The 25,672-nt window shown below is 36.2% G+C and overlaps 1 protein-coding gene across 1 annotated transcript in view; it reads left to right on the forward strand.

Annotated features, from left to right (window-relative positions):
- The first annotated feature begins 11,984 nt into the window (after positions 1-11,984).
- Positions 11,985-25,672, forward strand: part of SLC4A10 (solute carrier family 4 member 10) — a 278,985-nt gene continuing 265,297 nt past the window's right edge. The window contains exon 1 of the mRNA XM_090280326.1: positions 11,985-12,117. Coding sequence (XP_090136452.1) covers positions 12,070-12,117 — 48 coding nt within the window. The 5' untranslated portion in view covers positions 11,985-12,069. The remainder of the gene's footprint in view (positions 12,118-25,672) is intronic.

Below are 25,672 nucleotides of genomic sequence, written 5' to 3' on the forward strand. Positions count from 1 at the left end.
ACCTAATGATTCATAAACCCTGAATCAATGAATGCATGGATGGATGAATGAATGCATACACAAAGAAACACCACATCAGTAGGTTTAGAGTTGGTTTTGCCAATGAGGGAACACTTGTCAAAGACTGAGCAGCTGAGGAAAGTGAGTAGGAGAGACAGCTCTCTGCTTGGACTGGTTAACACAGAGGTAGGGCGAGGGAAGAGTTTCCTTTTTGATATTGTTTGGAGATTTATGATTGTATGGCACATTTAGAAATACCACAAAAATTCCAGAAAAAATGATAACATGTAGAATAGTTTGAATCCTGAGGCCTGGAGTGTTAAGTGACTTCTTAAGCTTTTTCAACAAATTAGTGCCAGGCTTGAATTTGAGCCAGAGTCTTAATTTTTACCTAGTTTAATATTCTGCATGTGCAAAATATACCACATTTAGTTCAACCCTGTGATTTACTAATACAGTAAAGAAAGCAAAAGGGTGAGTAATCTATCCATGGTTCCAGATCTACTTACAGACAGAGATTTCCACTTCCATGCTTTCACCACTGTGAGGAACAGTATAGTGCAGTGGTGAAGAAGTTCAATAAATCCAGCCTGCCTGAACTTAAATCCCAGCCCTGCCGTTTACTAGCTTTGTGATTTGAGAAAATTCAGTATTCTTAATTATAAAATCAGGGAAAGTATCCACAGCATAGGGCCAATATGAAGGCTATATATAATAAAGGCCTAAGAAAATGGCTGCCACATAAGTGCAATAATAATGCTTTTTTCTCCTCCACTGTGTTCCTGCTGAGTCTATATTATAGGATATGTCATGTGGTGTCGCAATTATTCTCATGTCTCTGTTTCCCTCTAGATTGAGCTTTTTAAGGATTGAGACCTTGCGCTAGTCAAGGACCTAGCACAGTGCCTGACACACAAGGGGCATTGGATACACATATTTTGAAAGAATTAATGAACATTTTTATTCCTAGAAAATAACAGTTGGAGAACTATTTCACTCTTTGATACTAAATTAGAATTTAAAGGTAATTTTTGAATTATCATGTCTGTAAAAGAGACAGAAGCATGGAGAAAGTGTGCTACTTGTTATTTGGACAAAGAAACACCTAAACCACCTGACGCAGGGCCTCACCACTGCAGGATTTCTCACCCTGACACAGTAGTTGCCATTTCAATCGTTTTCTCTCAAGACATCGGATCACATGCTTTCTACTCAGTCTCTTCTGTATGAACTTCAATAGGAAGCATAAACACGAAGCAGAGTTCCTGTGCATCGTTGGTGATAGCAATACCTTATGTTCGGCTTGACCAGGTTCACTGTTTAAAAAGTTTCTGACCGTAGTACCAACTTTGAGTTTGGAGCTGGTCCTCTTATTCTTCATTGTGGAAATTGGAATGGGGCAACCATTTCATCTGGCAACCTGTACAAATTAGAGATCAGTTATAGCATGATGCATAACTCAAGTGCTTTGGAAACAGCCTGGGTTGGAGTTCTGACTCTGCTGCTTATAGTAGCTGTGTGATTTCAGCAAGTTATTTAACTTCACTCAGGTCCAGCATATATCTCAGGGTTGATATGAGCAGAACATGAAATAATTAAATAAAATGTTTGGCCCAGTACCTGACATGTAGTAAACAGTAAATAAATGGTAGGTTTTTGTTTCTAAACAGTGGATGTCATCTTAAGTCATTTAAGATATGTCCTAATATAGTGCTGTGTATTGTCTGCTAAAAAAATTATAGATATTTAAGTGAATCATTTTTCTTTTAAGAAAGATAAGGACTATAGTTAGAGTAACATAAAATATGGAAATCAAACTTGTAATAGGTGATGCACAGACCAACTATATCAGGACCTCCTGTTAAAAATACAGGATCCTTGTCCCCAATTCAATTTATTGGATTATAATCTTTGGATATGAGACCTAAAAATCAAATATTTTCAGAAGCTCCCAAGGTTATTCTAGTGTAAATTGCTCATTGATAAACCTTAAGAAATACTTATCTACAAGATACGTATTTTCTTGAGCATTGTTAACTGATTTAAATTTTTTATACTTACATAAAGTTATTTCTATTGAACTTACTTAGCCTCTAACATTGATGATGTAGTAAATGGAAAAAATTTTAATTTGTAAGTATTTGAAGGTATAACATCTGTATTTTCTAGGTGGGGTTTCATATGAATTGCATTAATATTTCTATTAACTATTTTTAATGCTATTAAAAACATCTTTATGGGTATGGTTTAATGTCCAATTAAAAATACTATTTTCAACAAATTCAAGTCAAGTATTGAGTTTCTTTGCCTGTGTTAATTATTTAATCTTGGTTTAGAGACTGTCAACTTTGAACACTGAAACAAAAGCAAGAGCAAAAACAAACAAAATAAAGACAAAAACAAACACAAACTTAATAATAAATTTTAACCAATCCTTGTTCTTGAATCTTATATTGAGAGACAGTTGATATTTAACTGTATGCAATGTGAACATAATAATGCTGTTTTATGCTTTTGCATGTGTTATTTGTCTAGTAGTAATGTTTTGCTAACTTTGATTTTAATATAGCAAAGCCTTCCCTATGCTTCAGAGTTTATCTCAGATATCATCTCCTTTGGGAAGTCTTCTCTGATGTCCCCTGTCTCTGCCCATATGGATTAGGTGCCCTTTTTATTTCTTTCACATACTGTCATACTGTCCTTGGAACTGTCTGATTGTCTCCCATCTAGACTGAGCTCCTTGGGGCAAGGACTTTGGATTTCCAGTATCTAGCACAATTTTGAGTTAGTAGAAGGCATTTAGTAAATGTCTGTTAAATGAATAAATCAATTTTATGTATCCCTCTTAATTTATGAGATGGTTATATTCTTGAAAAGTGCCATTAAATTCAAACACCTACATCAAAATTAATTTTCTTACTAGAAATCAAAGTACAAGTTTTAGTTTTTCATTTGTGCCCTGTTTTATGGATATTGAAGTAAAATAATCTTTTATAGCTTAGTCAAGTTTCCCTTTCTACATTTACTTAACTGCCTAGTATTTCTCCATTTTATCATTGGCATTTAATGTCTTGAGAATGGGTGATACAGTAGAAAAGCCTGCTTTAAGTTTCAGAAGCCTAAACACAAGTGGCATAGTTTCCAAATAACAGCATCGTGAGAAGGGATGAAGAGCTTGGCCGTCCACAGCCAAAGGTTCTCTGGAATGGAGGAGGGGCAGAACTGGAAAGGAGCAAGGGCTTTAGTTGCCAGTGTCCACCCTTGAGAAAAAGCCATGTGTTCTCTCTCCACACAAAGTGTGAGAGTGGGTGGAGAGAGAAGATGACAGACAATTCAAGTAGGTTTGTAGAATCTGAAAGCAGAGTGGAATTGTGTCCCATTCCTTAGCAAAGGCTTTGAAAGTTTCCCCTAGTTCTGATGCAGCATGGGAGATAGGACTTCCAACTCATATTTATAACAGATAATTCTATTGCTTCAGATATGATGGAAATAAGTAATTGTCATCCCAAGCCCCTAGTTTTCAAAAGGAGTTTATATATAAGGCATGCTGAAATGTTAACAGTGATTATCTCTGGATGGTGGGATTATAAGTGATTGTCATTTTTATCTTTACGCTGCTCTGAATTTTGAAATATTTCCAGAATGGAATAGTTTTTTCACCTTGGTGTGCATGGCTAAACATTACTCATCCTTTAGTTCATGTCTCATCTTCCCCCTCACTGCTTAGTTGTGCAGTGTATTCCTTCTTCCCGTTCCTTTAATATTCGGGACATCTCATTTTCTTATCACCAGAGTACAGGAAATAATCATCTGTTTCCTTTTATAGATAAGAAGATACCATATCTTATTTGTATACTAACATATAGCACAAAAATAATAAATCTTTTTGTTGAATTAACTAATAAGAAATTCAGCAAATAATATTTTATGGTGTGTCCACATTACAGTTCTAGATAAGGTTATTCTCCATCAGAAAAAAAAAACATTTGTTTTTAAGTAATATGGAAAGACATGTGAATTATGGAACTCCAAACATTACAGTAAATTTTGAACATGAATTCAAGTTCTTAGATTATGTAAGCCCATCTATACAATGTATCTGAATATCATGTACTACATGTATCTGAACACTGTTCACTAATAGTTTGGTTGCTTTAGATGAAGCTGAAAAATTGTGATAAGAAAGAGTTTTGATTTTATCTCCTTTTTCCTATATGACATTTGTCATCTTTCTTTGATAGTGTAAACTCAATAAAATCTGAGAGGTTTTTCTGATTTGTCATCATTTGACAATGTATAGTAAAATTCACACATGGGCACAATAATGATTATTTTAGTGTAATTCTTCATAAATTGGTATAAAAAAGGACAAATTAAGGATTATTTAGCTACAACATTAAGTCTGTAATAAGTGTGATATTGATTATTTTCAAGTTAGAAATACAAATGATACATTCAGGACCATTTAACAAAGACAGTGATAATTAGGCATAAAATTGGAGAAGTAATAAATTGAGGCATGCATACAAGTAAAGAAAAATTAGATTTTTTTTAAACAAAAGAAATGGCCTATGGATTTTAAATCTCTATAGTAAGGGTGAAAAAAATGCTATTATAAGTTAATCATTTTGTCTTTGGTCTACCTTTGTTTTTTTGCACATATTTTTACCTCAGCACTTGTCAAGTCATATTATGTTTCTTTTCTTCTAAACTATGACCTCTTTGAGTGCAGGATTCACATCTTGTTTGTTCTCATATAGTTGCTAGCACATGGTAGGTACTCAAATATTTATTAAATTGCATTGAATTGGGTTAAGATGCTACCCTCTAGTACCAAATCTAGTGTGTAGGTCTTACATGGCTTCCTCTGTAGGGGTAAATTTGGACAAAGAGAGAAAATGAAGTCTTTTTCTAAACTTCAGGGTTGGGAAAACCAGTCATAAACAAAGAGAAGAGGAAATTAAGGGTCATTTAAATATGGACATTCAGCTAACATTGAATGGGCTTCCTAATTACTTATTCCATATATTTCCTTTTCTGATAGTTGATGGCTGGAATGACACTTATGTTGGTGGCCAAGAACATCCGTAAGGAGTATGATTTGACACCTTTAAATCCTAGTATTATACAATGAGGTTCCTTATTATATGCTAGTTTTGGGAATGGGCACTCTAACCTTTTTTTCTTAGCAGTGAAATGTCTTTTTTAAAAAATTAGTCCTCACTTGAAGATATGTTTATTGATTTGAGAGAGGGAGAGAGACATTGATGTGTGAGAGAACTGACTGAGGATCAAACCTACAACCTAGATATGTACCCTGAGCGGGGATCAAACTCACAACTTTTGGTGCATGGGATGACATGCCAGCCAGCTGAGTGACCTGGCCATGGCAGATGATATCATTTTTAAAGCTGTCAGGAAAAATCATTTTTGTTATTTCTTCAGTTTATTAAATTCACTTAAACACTTTTGGAATAATAAGTCTGCCAAATCTACATATTGTAATATGCTTTAATTTGTTCAGAACATTTGTACAGGTCCCAAAGGACAGAAATACAAAGGTATCATATGTAAGTAGGTAATACAAACAGTGCTATGATACATTAACATATGTCATTTTGAAATATTAATCTTGAGCTAGTAATGTTATCAACAACATAGTATAATATATTTCCAATCTTGCTGCTTACCTAAAGTTCAACTCTTTTATACTAAAAAGGGTCAAAGCAAAGGACTTTCAGATCTAAGCCAGAAACCCATTATTACCAGGACTGAAAAGTGGTTTTTTTTTTTCTTGATAAACTAGTGTCAGCAATTGCTTTTTGAATCCAGTGTCTTCTTCAAATGCAATTAACATTAGATTGCCTCTTCTCTAAGATAAACATTATGTTAATGTGCATACCTTAACTCACAGGACTTAAGATAGCAAAGGTGGTAGGAACTAAGAGGACATTAGATCCATGCTAACTTGCATCCTTGGGGGATTAGTAAAAATCAAGGTCAGCAAGAGTCCCAGGATGCAGGACAAATGAAGGAAGAAAGCACACCATGGTGGCTGTGTTCCTTTCCAACTGGCCACCACATGAGCAGCTGGAAAGGAAGGTGACTCTTCTGTTTAGGCTTTCTGTAATTCCTCTGTCTGTATGGTTGGCTTCTGGCCGATCGGTACTTTTATTCATTCTTCAGAGAGGAAAGTTCCACTTCGATTTTGCTGGGTACCACAGGAAGTAGCGTCAGTAGCACAGTGTCCCTCACACATAGTAGGACTGACTTAATGAAATAAGACTATTGTCTCATTTCAGTGGGGTGTCTGGAACATTCTGTTACTTGGACAGACTCAGTCTTATAATACTTAGTGCTATGTTTGAAATTATGGCTGTCAAATTGTACCAATGAAATCTCAGGCTAGACAGAAACCCATTTTTAATCATCTGTGATCCAAAGAGACTTGACTATAGTGGAAAGAGGTTTGGAAACATTTTCCAGAAAATATATCCTTAGCTACTACCTTTACCATCCTACAATGAGGATTCATCAGAATCTCCAAGGCAAACATGTAGTTGAAAAAGCTGCTCATGAAATTTGGATTTCCTTTTCCCTAGCTTCTGTACTCTCCACCTCTGGAGTTTGGAAATCAGTGGAGAAGTTGATCTCCAAGGGCCTATCTATAAAATTCCATGATTTTATTGGTAAAAATTCTACTGCTTGGTGATGCTTTTGTTCCCAGAAGTTATCAATTCTATACTTATCTTCTTTATTGGGACTTGTTTATTAGGTGGATATATTCTAAAGTTTTTAAAGCTGTAAGTTAGAGGAAGTGAATTAAGTGAGGATCACTTTCTCTTTTTTACCCTGTTTTGTTTGTCTTTGCTAGGCATTCAACATCTTGAATCAGAGAAGAGATATCTTTAGAGGTTGAACATTGGCTGTTGAAACTCTAGCTGAGTTCTATTACACTGGTAGAAATAGTAGCTCTAGCAAATAGTAAGCACTCAAAAAATTGTTGTTCCAGCAAAGTACCTATATGATTTAATAATACACATTGTAGGAAAATATTGATTAAAAGTTATTTAAAATATCACCTCATTTTTTATTTTGACTCGTGGAATAAACATGAGTTCAATAGAACCTATACACCCCTATGTTTATAGCAGTGCTATTTACAAAGGCCAAGTGCTGGAAACAGTCTAAGTACCCATCAGTGGATGAGTGGATCAAAAAACTGTGGTACTTTTACACAGTGGAATACTATGCAGCAGAAATAAGGAACTCCTACTTTTTGTGACAGCCTGAATGAAACTGAAGAATATTATGCTTAGTGAAATAAGCCAGGTGGTGACAGACAAGTACCATATGATCTCACCTAATATAGGAACCTAATGAACAAAACAAAGGAGCAAAATGGAACCAGAGGCATGGAAATAAGGAATAGACTGACAGTGATGGGGGGCAGGGAGAAGGGGAGAAAGAAGAGGAAGGGTCTAGTCAAGCAACTAGTATAAATGACCCATGGGCATGGACAACAGGGTGGGGATTGACTGTGTGAGAGAGGGGAGGTGGGTGGGGCAAGGGAGAGCAACAGGGGAAAAATGAGACAACTGTAATAGAACAACAATAAAAAAATTTTTTTAAAGAGTCAGACTTGACTTCTGGTGAAGATGGAGGTGTAGACAGACAAGCTGTGTCTCCTTCCACAACTAAGAAGGAATACAACTACCTCAAAACTAGAAACAACCAGAAGTTCCAGAAAATCAAAGTGCATGGAAGTCCAGCAAACAAAGATATAAAGAAGAAATACTCATCCAGACAGGTAGGAGGGGCAGAGCCCGGGTGGAGAGGACATGGTGTGGTGGTGGCAGCAGTGGCAACAGCAGCAGGCCAGCGGAAAGCGCAGTCACACATTTTAAAAAGTCAGGAGGGACACCTGGGGAGTGTTCCCAGCTCCTCACCAGATTGCGCAGCTCACTGTCCCAGCACCGGAGAAAATCTAGCCTCATTGCTTTTGACTGTGCAAACCAGTGGGGGTTGGGACGGAGGCAGAAACTGCCAGTCTCTCAGCAGAGCCCACTTGTTTAAAGGGCCCCCACAGACCTAGAATATCCACAGACCCACCCACTCTGGGAACGACGGCCAGGGCAGCAGCTAGAGGGGCGCTAGTCCAGTGCGGAAGTGGGAGAGGTGCCTGGAAAAGGGGCGAGAGCTGGGCAAGCGCTGGGCAAGTGGCATTGTTCCTTCTCAGACCCCTCCCCCACATACAGCACAACAACGTGGTGAAACAGGTCACCTGTTACTGACAAATCCCTAAGGCTCCATCCCTTACAACGTAACAGGAGTGACAGCTCTCCCTGGGACATGGAAGCAAACAAACACAGGAGACTTCCGGCCAAGATGGAGGCCTAGACTGACATGCTCCATCTCCCTCCACAACTAAGAAGGAATACAACTACCGCAAAACCAGCAATAACCAGACGTTCCAGAAAAAAAAAATGGAAGTCCAACATATGAGGTTATAAAGAAGTGGTGCATGTCGGACAGGTAGGAGGGGAAAAGCTGGAGAGGAGAATTCAAGTAGTGCTGTCAGCAGCAGCAGCAGCGGTGGAGGAAGGACAGCGGGAAGCACAGACACTCGTATTTAAGGGGAGACAAGAAGTGCCTGAGGCACACTCCCAGCTGCAGACCAGACCCGTCAGCCTATGATTCCAAAGCCAGGGAAGGCAGACCTCCATTGCCTTGGACTGTGAGGCCCGGAGGGGGTGGGGACAGAGAAGGAGGCTCCTGGTCTCTCAGAAGAGAGTTAACAGCAGGAATCCATCTTGGACCCCCACCTCTAACCCCACAGAAAATGCTACAGCATGGTGAGACAGGTCGCCTGGTTGTGAGGAGGGCACAGGGCTCCACCCCTTATAGTGTAGGAGGTGTGACAGCCCTGCCCAGGAAGCAAAGGTAAACACAAAATGGCCAGGGTGGAGATCCCAGTGACGCAGCTGACCAGACAGCAAATATTTAATCTAATGAAGCAGCAGATAGGAAATCTTTCTGAGGCTCAGTTCAGAGCTTTGGTTATAAAAATGCTTACAGACCTAACAGCAGATCTTAAACAAGACAAGGAAGTAATGAAGTCTAGTCCTGCTGAAATGAACAAAAACACATATGAAATTAGTGGTGAGGGAAAGAAAACCAGGGATCAAATCAACAAATCGGGACACAGGGAAGAAACAAACAGTCAACCAGTGCAGAAAGGGGAACAAAGAGTGAGGAAAATGAGGAGAGGTTCAGAAACTTATCGGACAGCTATAAGCGGGCCAACATCTGAATCACAGAGCTGCCAGAAGGTGAAGAAGAAGAACTAGAAATTAAAAAATTATGTGAAAAAATAATGAAGCAGAAATTCCCTAACTTGGGGAAGGAAATAGACTTACAGGTCCAGGAAGCACAGAGAGTTCCCAAAATACTGGACCCAGGGAGAACCACACCAAGACATATTATAATCAAAATGTCAAAAATTAAGGATAAAGAGAGAATCTTAAAAGCAGCAAGAGAGAAGAAGAGAATTATGTACAAAGGGGACCCAATAAGACTATCAGTTGATTTCTCAAAAGAAACTCTGCAGGCAAGAAGGGACTGGCAAGAAATATTCAAAGTAATGAAAAACAAAAACCTACAGCCACGATTACTCTATCCAGCGAAGCTGTCATTCAGAATAGAAGGGCAGAGAAAGTACTTCCAGGACAAAGTAAAACTGAAGGAGTTCATGAGATCCAAACCACTGTTATATGAAATGTTAAAGGGACTTGTTTAGGAGACAGAGGATCAAAACTATGAACGTTAAAATGAAAACTGTATCACAACAACCCACAACAGAAGCTAGGGAACTGAAACAAAGGCAGACTAAGTAGGCAATGAGAATGGGAAAAGAATTATAGGTATGGGCAACATTTTGGGAGGAGGTCAGTGGTGAGGGGGAAGGGGGTAAAGGGAGGAGATGGTACAGGAATGAAGAAACATAGTAGGAGGGAGTGGAGTAGATAGGAAGATGTTGAGAAGAACTATATGCACAACCAATGGGCATGGACTAAGGTGGGAGACAACTGGAGGGAGGGGGGGGTCACTGGGTGAAGGGGAACAAAGGGAAAAGAAATTAGGACAACTGTAATAGCATAAACAATAAAGCATATTAAAAAAAACTAAAGAGAGGTAAGAATAATCTTTCTAAGAAAGAAGTTATTTTTTCTAATAAGTTGTTTATGATTATCTATTAATGGTCATTTGAGTGGAAAGGGAACTTTTATTCATCAGTCCATTGTAGAATGTCAAGTTGAGCCCAGTTTAGTAAATTCCTAGTCAGACATCTTACTGTTTAAGTCCTTGGAATCATCTCAATGTGTTGTGCACAAAATTAGCACTTATTCAATAAAAATATTAATTATTATGGTTTAAAAACCAAGATGTTTTCTTAATATAAAAACAATTGAAGTTTATAATAAAGAATTGCTGAGTGAAATAAGCCAGTCAGAGAAAGACAAATACCATATGATTTCACTTATATGTGGAATCTAATGAACAAAACAGGTAACTAACAAACAAAATAGAAATAGACTCATAGATACAGAGAAAAGACTGGCGGCTGTCAGGGGAGAAGAGGGTTGGGGTCTCAGTGAAGGGATTAAGCAAAGAAAAAAAGGAAACTCATAGACAGCAGTTTGATGATTAGAAGAGGGAAAGGGGATGGGGGTGGGGGAGGGAGAAGAGAGTAAAGCTGGGGATAAATGGTGATGGAAGGAGACTTGACTTGGGGTGGTGAACACACAATACAATATACAGATGATGTATTATAGAATTGTATACCTGAAACCTACATAATTTTATTAACTGAGGTCACATCAATAAATTCACTTAAAAAAAAAAAAGAATCGAATCAAGAAGGAAAACAGATGAAAGTTATTTATAATTCTACCTGTGATGAGCATTGTGGAAAATTTTGGTGTGTTGCCAAAAATAATCTGATATTCACTTCTGTTGATAAAAGATTTTTAAAGTCTGGTGAAATTTTTCATACTTAAGATAAACTATCTTAATAATTTTAAGTCATCTTCTCTTAACCTGTCTTTATTTGTAACCTCCATGCTCTTAATCTGGGGTCCAGTACTATGTGGGCTTCATTACTTAAAGTACTCTAGACCCATAATCAATTTAGGAAATATGTGTAGTCTTCAGCAACAATTATCAAAGCTTCTCTAACTGACTCCTTTTCTTCCACAGATTAGAGAATTTCCTACTCCTCACTGTTGAGAATTTTAAGGCAAAAAAGGGTATATGCTTGGGTTATTCTTGTCAGATTCATGATCTTTTAAAAGGGCTTTATTGTCTTCATCATCACTACTATCAAAATACTTTTCTTGTTATTTTTGTTGGAAATTACAGAAAAATATATTTTATTTGTAATAATGTGTAACGTACCTAAGTTTTTCAAAATTAAAATATTGAAAGTATCTGTCTACCCAATTCTTATTGAGTCAAAAATGATTTAAATGTCTCATTTCTTTGTTAGTGCATAGTTCAAGCTAAGACATACCGAATTTGATGCCATCTTATCTGTTTTTAAAGACCTTAGGCACTCTGAGTGGGACAACTAGTAAACCTTATTAACATCATCTTGTTTGAATTATATCTGTTATGGAAATTAAGTGAATTGTCTCAAAGTGTAAAAATCTGGCTGAGCTGGTTGGAGTCCACCTTGGACTAGTCTATATAAGAACTTAGCATCCTAGGTGAGATTCATTACACTTGCAGCACTGCAGGCTGTATATTATACCAGTAGCCAGGTGTGGGCGGTGATAGAGGGGTTGGGAGATCTCTCTTACTGGCCCAGGGATCCAAGGCATTCAGTGCAAAACCTGGCTAGCAGCCCGAGTGAGTAGGAGCCATGTGACTCTGGTGAGTTGGAGTGTGCAATTGCCTCCTGCTTCAGAGCTACCTGATCCGAATACTAAGCAGAGCGAGTGCCGGGCTGAGTGTAACACACTGAAGACACTGCAGAGAAAGGTGCTTATTCCAGAGGCGTTACAAAACATGGAGATTAAAGACCAGGGGGCCCAAATGGAGCCGCTGCTGCCTACGGTAAGAGACAACCTGCTGTCATGTAGATTTAAGCATGTTTGCTGCAAAACCTGTCGGGCAAGCAATCTGCTAGCTAGGTGCAGCAGGGTACTTTGGGGTGGTGGATAGCTCCCTTGGCATATGGACGGGGGTCTCCTCCCACCTCGGGTGACAGAAATGCAAAACGCAAAGCACAGGGCTTCCCCCTTCTCAATATGGATGCACTGTGGTGATGAAATGTCTCATGTTTGCTCCTGTTTGAAGGGAGGGCTAGGTTTTAGCAGCAGGGGCAGCTGTGTGTCTTTCCCTGCCTGTTACTGCCCGTGTCTGTGTCTAAGGCTGTGCAGTGGTGTTTCAAACCCCTGCAAAGAAGCCTCCTTTTATATCATATTTATCAGTGATAAATTTCCTCCTCATGCCTCATCTCCCTGACTGTGAGGTAAGGGAATCTGCTGTTGTTGCAGCTCCAGAGATTTAGTCTCTGCAGAAACCAGGGGAAAGGAGAGCCGAGGGATCGTGTTTTGCATGTGTGTATGTGTATGTGTGTGTTCTGTCAGTCTCTCAAGGGGAAATCTGTCATGGTTCACATACAAAGAAGGTATGCATTTGGGGGAACAGGCACACAATTCAGATTTGGATATCTGAAAGGTTCATAAATTGTCATTTAGAAAAAACCTGTTTATCTCTGGGTCTTTAAGCCTCCTGGGTCCCTAGATATAATTCTTGGATAAGTAGTTGATTTGTCTCTCCTCTCCACAAATCTTTCTGGCTGCTGCACAGACTTTGTAGATCCTCAGGCAACATCTTCTTTCTCATCCTGGAGCAGCTGATGTTACTGTGTTCAAGGAAAAAACAAAAACAAAAACAAAAAACCCCAACAATATTTTCTCGATGCACCAGAGAGGCCAAACGAAAGCTTGCAGACATCAATCAGAGCAATCACAGCTGAGAAATCTCCCTGCACCAAACTGGGCGGAGGGGCTGTTCTCAGCTCTCTGCTACTCAGGTTGTTGACCCACCTAGCAGACTAGAGACTTGTAGCAAGCTGTCAATTTTTTCTGAGTCTATTCCTTGGTTTTGAGCACACCTTTAAATCAAATAATACCTCATGGGGAGTGGGTATATACTGGGCCACTGTATTTTTAGGGTCTTACCTCTTCTGTGGGCTCAAAATCTGCAAAAGATTCTAGTTTGCATCCTGGAATTGGCTTTGGTCACTGTGCATGCCCAGTTCTCCCCAGGATGCCAGATTTGGGCAGGGAGGGAGCAGGGAGAGGGAAGAATGCAGGCGTCACCACTGAGAATGGAGCCTAAATAAGGGGCAGGGGCAATGTCAGGGAGGGGGTTAAAAGGAAAGCACGCCAATTAGCCTGCTTGCTTAAAAGTAGAGGCATTTCTTTGCAGATCAATTATTTTACAAAATGAGAGTAAAAGGTCCTCCCAAACTTGCATGGCTACATAAATTAGGATGCTGTGGGTACTGAGAATAAAGGGTGTCAAGAATGTCAGAGAACTATTGTTCCCTGGATGATTGAGAGAAGCTATACACAAGAATTGGAGGATTCAGATTTAGGGAAGATTAAGACATAGGGGAAAGCCCTGTTTTGGGGGCAGGGGGTGGAAGTTGTCCTAGAAAAGCAGCCCGAAGTCACTTTGATGTGGCATATGAGTTGTCACTTGTGGGGAACAGTTGAAGGGTTTGGAAGCAAGTGAGGATTAACCGAAGGAATTTAGAAAGAATGACATTATGAGCTAGGTGGGCAATCAGTTTGTGGCTTAAAAGAGCAGAGAAAATACAAGTTTGTCTGGAAAAGAAGGTCTACAAGTGGATGGAAATTTTTGAAGAGTTAAAAGTTTGCTTTTTGTGTGGATAATGGCCATTACAGAATAGTTACATAGTTTAATGGCAAGAGAGGATCATGTTAGCAGTTCATTACAAGAAAAATAAGCCAGAGAGGGTAGAAAGGAAGCTGAATTATTGGCCTACTTTTATATTTGTATAGTATTTTCAACTCCCCCAAATGCTTTTGTGGTTGGTTTGTTTGTTTGTTTTTTTAGTTCTGAAAACCATCATGTTAAAGCAGATTATATTATCTTAATTTTAAAGATGAGAAACGGGGAGTTTGAATAACATGTCTAAGATCACATAGTAAGGAAGCTAGGACTAGAATGGAATATAGGTCTTCTAAACCTAGTTAACAAAAAATAAAAAACAGTTAAAAAATTTTTTTTTTACATTATGTTATTAACCAAGCTTATAATAATCAGATTCTGGATTGGAGTTTTATGCTTGGAAGAAAAAGGAAGAAATCGTTTTGGGTTTTGCTTTAGAAAATTACATGACTTTGCAAATAATTAAGTGAGGGCAATATGGCAGAGTATTTAGAAACAGTTGATAGGTCCCAGCACTGTTATTTACATGGTCTATGTTTGTGGGAAAGTGATAAACCTTAATTTATTTAACTGAAAAACGGAAAGAGATTGATATGCATTTCTTGAGTTTTGTGATCAGTAAATAAAATAACTTATATCAAGCACCTGACATTTACTATTAAGGGCTCAGTAGAATTTAGCTGCTATTATTATTGATGGAAACATAGACATTGAGATGAATTATGGATTTCAGGCCTTATGAAAGGTGACTTGTCAGTATACCTACTAAGAAAGAAAAGTGGGGCAATGGAACACTGGAAAACACTGTACAGTGGAGGTGGAAAGTAGGGTTTTTAGGTATAGCTATGGAGTCTTTGCAGTATGGTTGGAAAACTAATCAGAAAGGCATTAGAACCCAGGATTAGATATGGACAGAATCAGTCAGACGGAGGTAGATGGAGAAGTCAGAGAGAAAGAAAAATCACAAGAAGAGACAAGTATGCTAAATGAATGAATATTTTAACTTTGGTTCAAGTGAAAGGGAGGAAAAGATTCTTTTTAAGGCTCCGAGGTTTACTTTGCTTCAGTATACAAAGTATGTGTGCAGGAGGCCCTGATGTGTTTCCCTTTTCTTTCAGTTCTTCTTAGGACAGATAGTTTTCTTTTGTTGGACAAGGCATCACTGCATTTTGTAGGCCCTAATCAGTCTAAGAGGTGGGAACTTCAACTCGTGTAGGCCCAGAGTCCAGCCTCGCTTTGTCTGATAGCACCTGACTGAAGCTACTATAACAAGCTGTGTTCAGAAGAATTATTCACTTATTAAATGCCTACTATTGGTCAAACATGTTCTTGATGCTGGGGATACAGCAAAGAACAAGACAGATGAAACCCTGTCCACACACACCTCACAATCTAGCTCGTCTAGAGATAGGACTCAATTTAGCTTTTTGAGAGACTGCTCTTTTCTCCTCAAATATTTAACCACTGTTATAAGCTCCTTGAGATGGATATGTATGGAGAGTATATGTAATAATCATGATGGTTTTAATAATTTAAAAGTATGAAGCCAGGAATTTAGAATATTGCATATGACTTCAAATTTTACATTGACATTCAGTGTTGAATTTGCTTCTAATTTAATCCTTAAATTACCAGCCATGGGAAAAGCTTCTAGGAGAATATTTTTATAACAAATATTTCTATCTTCTGCCATTTAATCTTAGGTGATATGTAGTGGGTCCACGTTGGATCCCTTCTAAAATTCTGATGTTCGAAAAGAAACTTATTTTCAATTGAACTTACTTATAAAACTTCCCTGAGGTATGAAACTAGAGTAAAGACAACTTTTTAAAGGTAATTTGATAGTATAGGGTAGAATTTAGCACCTTTTAAATTGCTAATTTCAGGTTTCCAGATGGCCCGATTTATTAAATTGTATTCTTTGTGAAAATAGTTGTGAAATATCTTCTATATTAGTAAATTAGGGAAAGAAAAATGGGACTAATGTGACAAAGTAAAAAGAGAGCATATAGATTGCCTGAGTAATACTGATATTTTTATTTTACTTGAATTATAATTTAGATAAACTATGAATTTATAGAAAACACTCACTACACATGGTAATACATAGGAAGCAAAAAGCACTATAAGAAATCAATTTTCATTTCCACTTTTATGACTTGAATTGTTACTCTACAATGGTGAGTGACTATAGAAATGAAATATGCATATAGGATACTAAGGTGGGTAATGAGTGGTAGCATCTAAAGCCTTGAATCATAAGTTTATGATAAGAATATTGAGGTCAGATGAGGAAGTGGGATAGTTTATGAGAGATGGCTAGAAAATATCTGGGCCAAGGGTTTGGAACTCAAATAAAGTCAGAGAGCATGGGCAGAAAATTAATCATACTTCCAATGTATCATTTCTTTCTAATGGAATGATGGTTACTTCAGAAGTTAAACTGCCGTAGATAAGCTACAGAGCATTGCGCGATGCTTCCAGTGAGTGGAGAAATGCGGGTGCCACTCTCGACTTTTCTGTGTGGAAGATTTTTTACTTTTCCCTTCTCTTGCCAAATAGGATACATGACCCTTGATTCTTTGGCTTTATGTGAGGATACACTTTCAATCTATATAGTGAATATTAGTTAAGTGGCATTTACTTTTTGGTAAAATAACTAAGTTAGAGTTCTAATATATTCTCCCACTTAAAAGCTTTATCTCAGATGCTCTTTGGACTGTGTTGCTTTTATTTAGAAAAAGGGAATAACAAGTGTTTAATGCATCTGTTATTTGGAATCACATGTGCTTTGATCAGAGAACTGTAGAAATCAACTGGAGACTGGATTTTAGACTAACTCCTTAGTTTACAAACGATGAAACTGAACACCGAAGGGATAAGGACATGTATTTAATGACATGCCATTTATACTAGTTAATGGCAGAGCTTGGAATAGAGTCCAAATCTCTTGATTTCTAGTCCATCATTCTTTCCACTATTGTATAATTCCTATTCTAGCATAAACCACTGAGTGTCAAATGGAAGTGATGATGGTAATTAGATAGTCTTTGTGAGTTAATAGTGGCAATTGTCTCAGGTTCATGCTAAACACAAACATCTGTAGTGTTCACGATAATCCTGAAAGGTTGCCAATGTTATCCAGTCTTAAAGATAAAAATCTAGGTTTAGGAGATTGAATAAGTTACCCAGGTTCACATAGCTAATAAGTACTGAGTGAGAGTTTGAAAATATTGTATCTAATTGATTCTGTTCTTTTTAATGAAAGCCAGTTACAAAATAAAAAGGAGTCATTATAAAATGGGCTTTCACATCTACCTCTTCAAAAGTCAAAGTATTCTGATAACAAGGTACTATAAAATATGAAGCATTGCAGGCCACATATTGCATGATTCCATTTATACGAAATGTCCAGGATAGGCAAATCCTTAGAGACCAAAGTAGATTAATGGTTGCCAGGGCCTTAGGCATAAGGAAGGTTGCTAATAGCTATGGGGTTTCTTCTTGGTGTGATAAAAATAATCTGGAATTAGATAGTGGTGATGGTTGCACAACATTGTGAATGTACTAAAGACCACTGAATTGTATACTGCAAAATGATGACTTTGATCTAAAAATGCAAAACAGTAAGTTATTGTTTACCCATTATCATTAACAGGGAGAAATTGAGACTCTGAACAGTTTTATATCAGTCATTTTTATATAAATAAAAAAAGGGAAAGAAAATAGTCATGAGAATTAAAAATCAATCTCTCTCCTTCTCTCCCCCAGATAGTCTCGGCCACAAAATTTATTCTCTTTGTGAAGATAATGTTGAGGTTGGTCAAGGTTTTAGCAAACAATTTGCAGACCTAGTTGTCTTTTGGAATACATCTTCAAAGCTGAGTTAAGAGAGTATATAGAATATAAAATGTACAGGGAAGGAAGAGAACTATTTAACTTGGGTCAAAGTGTTATTTCTTCTCCAAATTATTTTTCTGAATTTTCTCTTGATGCACTTTAACTTTTAACATAAGGAACATCAGGGCAACAAAATTTCTAGGAAAAAAATTAAACCTCACTTTGTGCTACCAACATTGTTTTAAGGTCATTGGTGGTCTAGCCTTATCCAGTAGTCCCTCTCTATATCACTTATTGTGGCCTCACTGTATCACGGATTTAAAAAAATATTACATTTAAGTATTTATCATGAATTTTTCACTATACCGCGGGATTTTGCGGTACTGTATACGTATGTTGTTAAAGTTACCTAGGTTTAAGTGTAGAATATGTTTAAGAACATAAGTAGTGTTTATAAAAGGGTAGAAAAGGTTAATAAGGGAGTGGTCAAGGTTAATAAGGGACTGGGAATGGTTTATAAGTGTGTGGGAAGGGTTTATAAAGCCTTAAAAATATATAAATACTAAAATGTAAGGTTCCTACTTCGTGGATTTTCACCTATCATGGGAGTGTCTAGAACGTAATACCTGCCGTGAGGCAATACTGTAAACTGTTACAATATAGTAAGTCAAACTCCAAAGAAAACATTAATTAGTCATTTTTATACTGATAGTTTTAGTACGTTTCTGCCAAGATCTTATGATTCTTAAGATTTTTTATAAATCATAATATATACATACATAAATGATTTATATATCATAAAAGTCTCCCATTGTAAGTGTACAATTCAATGATTTTTAGTAAATTTACAGAGCTGTACAACCATCACTACAACCAGTTTGAGAATATTTTATTGCTCCCCAAAGTTTTCTCCAGCTCATTTATAGTTAACAATTCTGGCCCTAAGCAATGATTCATCTACCTTCTACTGATGTGCTTTTTGCCTCTATAAAATTGCCTTTTCTGCACATTTCATGTAAATTAAATTATACAGTAGGTAGTGTTTTGTATCTGGCTTCATTCACTTAAGTGAAATCTTTTGAGGTTCACTCGTGTTGTGATGTTTATCAGAAGTTTGTTCCTTTTCATTGCTGGAAAGTATTACATTGTATGGATGTCTGACATTTTGTTTTTGATAGTTTATTGTCATTTATATAGTTTCTAACTTTTAGCTATTACAAATAATGCTTCTATGGATTCTCATGTATATATTTCCATGTGCACATTTACATTACTCTTGGGTAGAGTTTTACAAGTGGAGTTGCTGGATCACATGGTAAATTTATGTTTAATGTTTACAGAAGTTGCCGGACTCTTTTTCAATGAGCTTGTGTCATTTACATGTACCATTTTACATGGATCAGTTGTACCAGTAATATAAGTGTTTTGGTTTCTCCACATTTTTGCCAACTTCAGTATTGTCTGTCTCTTTGAATAGCCATTCTAATGAGTGTGCTTTTGTGATTTTGATTTGCATTTTCATAATAAGTAATTATCTTAGTCCATTTGGGTTGTTATAACAAAATAGCACAGACTGGGTGGTTTATTAACAACAGAAATTGATTTTTCACGGTTCTGGAAGCTAGGAAGTCCAAGATCAAGGAGCAGTAGACTGGGTATCTAGTACGAGCTTTCTGGTCATAGATGGCCATCTTTCGGCTATGTTCTTACAAAGCAGAGGGAGAAGGGAGTTCTCTGGGGCCTCTTTTATAAGGCTACTAATCCTTTGTAAGAGACCTGACCCCCTCCTAAATGCCCCATCTTCTAATATCACCACATTGAGGATTAGGTTTTATCATAAGACTTTTTAGGGAACACAATCACTCAATCTATAGCACTCATGTTGAACATCTCTTCATGTGCTTATTAGCCATTTGTATATCTTCCTTGATGAAATGTCTATTAAATTTTTTCATCCATTTTTCAAATTGTAAGAGTTATGAAAAATATACTTTGGATTCAAGTTTCTTGTTAGAAATAGGATTTTGCAAACATTTTCCCACTCTCTGGCCTTTAACTTTAACACAAGGTTTTAATTTTGATTAAGTGCAACTTATAATATTTTTATTGTTGATTATCCTTTTGGTGTTGAATCTAAGACCTCTGCCTATAACAAGGTCACAATTTTTTCCTTTTTCCCCCAAAAGTTTTGTAGTGAGCTCTTATGTGTAGATCAATGATAAATATTTTGAGTTAATTTTTGTATATGGTGTGAGGTAAGAGTCTAAGGTTTTTTTGTGTGTTTGGTTTTGCATATAGGTATTCAATTGCCCCAGCACCATTTGTTGAAAAGGCCGCCATTCTCTCTTTAATCTTCTTTGCAGCTTTGTTGAAATTAAATTGACCATAAATATAAGATTATTTCATCTGGGATGTGAAGTTGATCTATATGTGTATCCTTACCCTTATACCACATTATCTTGATTATTGAGGCTTTATACTAAAATTTGAAATTAGTAGTTTAAATCCTTCAACTTTGTTATTCTTTTTCAAAATTGTTTTGCCTATTCTACTTTCTTTGCATTTCCAAACAAATTTTAGGATCCACTAGTTGATTTTTACAAAAAAAATCGGCAAAAATTTTGATAGAGATTGCTTTAGATTTATAGGTCAATTTGGAGACAATTGACATTTGACAACTCCAAAACATGTATGTGGACTGTCTCTCCATGTTTTTAGATCTTTAATTTTGTATGGCAACATTTTGTAGTTTTATTTGTTTTAGTGAGGATACCTGTGCACTATTTCAAGGATGACATGAAAATTTCTGAAGTGCCATTTGTATAGAAGTTCCTATATGAAGTTTAGGCCCAATTCCAAATAGTCCAGGACTCCAGAATCTTCTTAAGGGATGAAAATAGAGATTAACCTGCTGACTCAGTTGAATAGAGTAAGAATGTACTATAGACAAGGATACTGTACAGTATTGATTTAGTGATAGTCTTTTTATTAGTATTATCAGGACTTGCTCATTCATCATGAAAATTATACTCTGAGGATATAATAAACAAGTTTTTAAAGAAGGATTTCCCATTGCCTATTGAAGTGTTAGATTGCTGGTGTGCCTCTAACATTGATTTGTATCCCTGCTTCTTCTTGCTTGTTCTGCGAAACCAAAATTATGTAGAGAGGGCTATTGCTTCCTAATGACTATTTTAATTTTTGACTAATGAAGCTTTGATATCAAAGATGATAACCTAGTCAAATTCCAGAAAAAGTAGTTAAGTACATAACCACTGAATTGAATCAAAACACAGCTCTGCTTATGAAGCACATTTTATTATTGTTAGATTCACACTGCTTCTTTTATAAATGCAGTGGTGATTTTCTGTTGATATTTAAACTGCTCTGGGAATAAGTTATCCAAACACATCTGATTTGCTCAGAAATAAGAATGTAGTTAAAAAATGGAATAAACATGTATACAGCAAGTAATAGACCTAATATGTAATGCAATTTGTTATTTGAGTACATGACATATAATTTGTGTTTTATTAACAAACAACTTATGATAAAAATGCCTTTCAAAAAATCTGGTATTATATAATTTTAAAGAATACTTCTAGTAGATATAAAAATTTAGTATTATTTTCTTCTAAAGAAAGGGATTATTGAAAACCTTAAACTCAAGGACCATGTGCATCAGAATCTTCAGGAGGACTTATTAATAATCCAAGTTCCTGGCTTAGATTATCAAGGAGGCAGTGCCAATATACAAGCAATTTAAAGAACTCTCTAGCTGATTCTTATCCATAATATCAACATCTTACATAACCATCGTTCATTATTAAAACTAGGAAATTAACATTGATATCATTCTATTAATTAAGCCATAGTGTTTATTGGGATATAACCAGTTTTCCCACTAATGTCCTTTTTATGTTCCAGAATTCCATTTTGTGTTTATATATCATGTCTCTAAATCATTCCCAATTTGAGAGTAACTCAGTCTTTCCTTATCTTTCATGACCTTGACACCCTTGAAGTGTATAGGTTAGTTTTCTTGTAGATTATCTCTCATAATTAGATTGAGTGATGCACTTTCTTTTTTTTTTTTTGGTAAAAAATACCACTGAAGTGATGTTTCCTTCTTAGTGCATCATATCATTGGATAGATAAGGTTTTATTTCTGGGAATATTAACCTTGATTATGAAGGTGTCTGCTGGGTTTTCTACTGTAGAGTTAAAATTTCCCTTTTATAATAATAAATATGAATATTTGAGAGGGAGGTACTTTGAAACTGCAAATATCCTGTTTCTCCTCAAACTAATTTTAACATTCAGCAGTGAATATTTCCTGCTTATTACCTATTTATTACTGTGGTACTGTAGTGTTTGCCTAATGGTGATTTTCTGCCTCTCATTTTTTCTGCATTTAGAAATTAGATATTTTTTGTAGGGGAGAGCTGTCACTTCTCCATTTGTTTACTTATTTATTCCATTGCTTATTTTGATATGGACTCAAAGAGATTTATTTTATTATATGGACCGTACTTCAATATTCTCAGTATTCATTTGGTTGCTCACATGATTTCATCTTTGGACATTAGATGAAATGTCCTTTCAATATGCTCCTTTTTTTTTTTTTTTTTTAGAATTTTCTTAAAATCTGACACCAACAGATTTTCCAATATCATCCTGTATTTTCCTTATCTCAGCTGTAGGATCAATCATTTCTTCAAGGAGCTACTCGGCTAATTTTTGAGGCTATTTATAAATATTGCCAAAATTTTTTTCTAAAAGATTGTATAACCAGTTTTCATTTCCAGTAGAAACTTCATGGGTATTTTTAAATTTGACAATTAGCCTGGTAAACGTGTTACTAACACTTCCTTTTGTATTGAATTTCCAAGTTTGTTTGCTATTAGATAGCATTGTTCTATGAAGCAGTTTAATTTTTTAAATTATAATTCAGAAGAAAAGTTGAACTATTTGAAAAATTTCTGTTTTGTTCACCTTACTCAAGGTATTGCTGAAATGCTGCTTACTTCTTAAGACAATTGCTAACTTATCTTTTTTATACATGGGTCCCTTATACAGTGAAGGTATGAATCTGTAGCCCTATCACTACAGCTCTGTACTAGATACTATTTTAACCATGAAAAGTTTCATTCTTCTTTGAATGAATGAAATGGTTTCTCTACTTCCTAAAACACCATAGGCATTCTTAAAACATGTTTTTTAAGACTAAAGCTGGGGATATGCTAAGAGGTATTTCAGTGTCTTGACTTTTTCTTTGGATTTATTGTTTATTAGTCTATGGTATAAGCATTCAGATTTTATTTTTTGTATTAAGATGATTCTTATATATAGTACTTTCATTTTTATTACTCCTTAAGGAGAAATTGTCGTCCTTATTTGCAACATCCAGGACCTTTCATGTCATCAAAACCATGCTGAAGAAGTACCTGGAGATCCTGATAGATGACAAATTTGACAAAAGTAAAATTTCTAGATCTTCCTATATGTTGTTACTTAAATAAAGCATGATTATTTGGACCCTGCTCATAATTCTCTGATTTAATAATTCTTTTTATCTTGATGTGATTTGAAAAAATAATTAGTTCTTTAGAACTGAGAATAGGATTAATCTATTTTAAATAAAATATTTTAGTAGCAGTAATTGTTTTACCTTTGTCTTCACATTGTAAGGTTAGTACTTTCTTTTTATATCTTTAACATAAATATCCATTTTAAATGGTTATAATGAAAGATAACAACAAATCCTGAACATTAAGCCTTTTAGCCTGATATTAGAAGCTGTTTAGATTCCAGTGCCAGTCTAACAGAAAGAGCTGGAGTCTCCAGCATAGACTATTTCTGCAACATAAGGTAATATGATACTTTGCCAAATCGTTGTAAGGACAAAAATGAAGAAATGGTGAATTTAATATTAACTTTGTCAAGTAAGAAATTCATGAAGCTTTCTTATACTTTGGGAAGTTCTAACCATAGTGTACAAGGGGGAACTCCCCCCAAACCAGAATTATCTTCTGGAGGGCAGGTCCCTTGCAGTACAGGCTTCCCCCCTGCTCGGTACATGTTCTAGAAACCCATCTGTATCAGTATACCAGCTGGCATTATGAGAGGCTGCATTCAGTTTCAGTGAAATTTTTTGAAGATTCTTTCAATGCATTTGCCCATTTCATGATGGGTGATTTACAAGCACACCTGCCCACACCACGCTGAGCGTTCAGCAGTTCCTTTTTTAATAAAAAAATAGCATGACCCCTTTGCCCCACCCTCCTTATTCACCTGGTCTTGCCCCCAGCAACATATTTTTGTTCCCCCAGATGAAAGAAGTCCTCAAAGGGAAGTAATTTGTCAATGTGGAAGAGGTGAAACAAAAAATGTCAGAAGCAGTAAAAGGCATCAAAATCGACAAGTTCAAAGCTGTTTTGAGCAGTGGAAAAGAACTTCTCGATAGGTTTATAGCATCAGAAGGAGAGTACTTTGAATGTGACTGAAGTTTAAACATGTAAGAATAAATACACAATTTTTAATAAGTAAATTCCATTTTGGGGGGTGTCCTCCCTAGTATTCATTTAAATCATACTGAGTCAGCCCTGGCCGGGTGGCTCAGTTGGTTGGAGCATTTTCCTGTACACCAAAAGGTTGTGGGTTGATGCCTGGTCACGGCACATGCCCAAGATATGGGTTCTCTCCCTGGTTGTGGCAGGTATGGGAGGCAACTGATCAATGTTTTTCTCTCACATGGATATTTCTCTCTCTTCCCCTCCTGTCCTGTCTCTCTCAAATCAATCAACATATCCTCCAGTGAAGATTAAAAAAGAAATCAAACATACCGAGTCAGCCTTGAAACCAGCTTTAAATAGCTTATAAGTTCATGTGTTCCTTTTAATGATTTAAGAACATTATTCCACTTCCTTCCATATATTGTACTGTACCATCTTTCTTAGCTATATGATTTAGTATTCCTAGTCTTTTTCATCTCATCTAAACTGATTTTTCCTATCTTTGGATATGGTCACATGGTCCGGCCTAGGACAATAAAAGGGGCTTATATCTTTGGTTTTCCCTAGATATTGGTATTACTCAATGAAAAATATCTAGTTAGTTCAATAGCTTTCTTGATTTCAAATAGTATGAATTCTATCATCTAACTTTCATGGTTACATTGAAACTTTTGACATTAGCAGAAGTTTCCCTTGGAAAAATATACTTTCCTGATATTTTTCTTGGTTCAGAAAAATACCTTGAAGAGGGAAAGGAAAATCTTCAAAGTTTATTTAATTTTAGATTGTTCCATAAGATAATAATTTAATGATTATGGTTCAATAACTTATAAACACATATTTACATATATTTTAAAAAGTACCTGTATATTTAGAAAACATGAAGCCAGAGTGCTTGACAAAATGCATTGAACACAAACATTAATATATCAATGGTTCATATGTTTAAATAAATCTAGAAATGTTAATTGTTTTGATTACATTAATTACAGGTGAGAACAGAGGGGTACAGAAGTAGCTTTACTGTCTTTTAATAAATGCTTCGAGGACTCTACCCACTTAGGGTGGTATAGTAAAATGTTCCAATTCTGGGTTAAGAAATATTTTGCAACGCTTGAATCATGATGTCTTTGTGCAGATCATCCATGATAAGGGGAAAATAAGATCAGGGCAAATAAGACTCAAAGAAAATTCAGATTTCATTTTTAATTTAATAGTTTCAGTGTTCTGTGTTCTTTTTTACGAGATGGCTAGACATGTGGGGCCACAAGAGGAGACACATAGAGGATGAGGAAAACAACATTATTCATCCCTATCAACCATTCTTT

The sequence above is a fragment of the Furipterus horrens genome, unplaced genomic scaffold (genome assembly GCF_987537825.1).
Source record: "Furipterus horrens unplaced genomic scaffold, mFurHor1.1.pri manual_scaffold_1, whole genome shotgun sequence".
Classification (NCBI taxonomy): Eukaryota; Metazoa; Chordata; class Mammalia; order Chiroptera; family Furipteridae; genus Furipterus; species Furipterus horrens.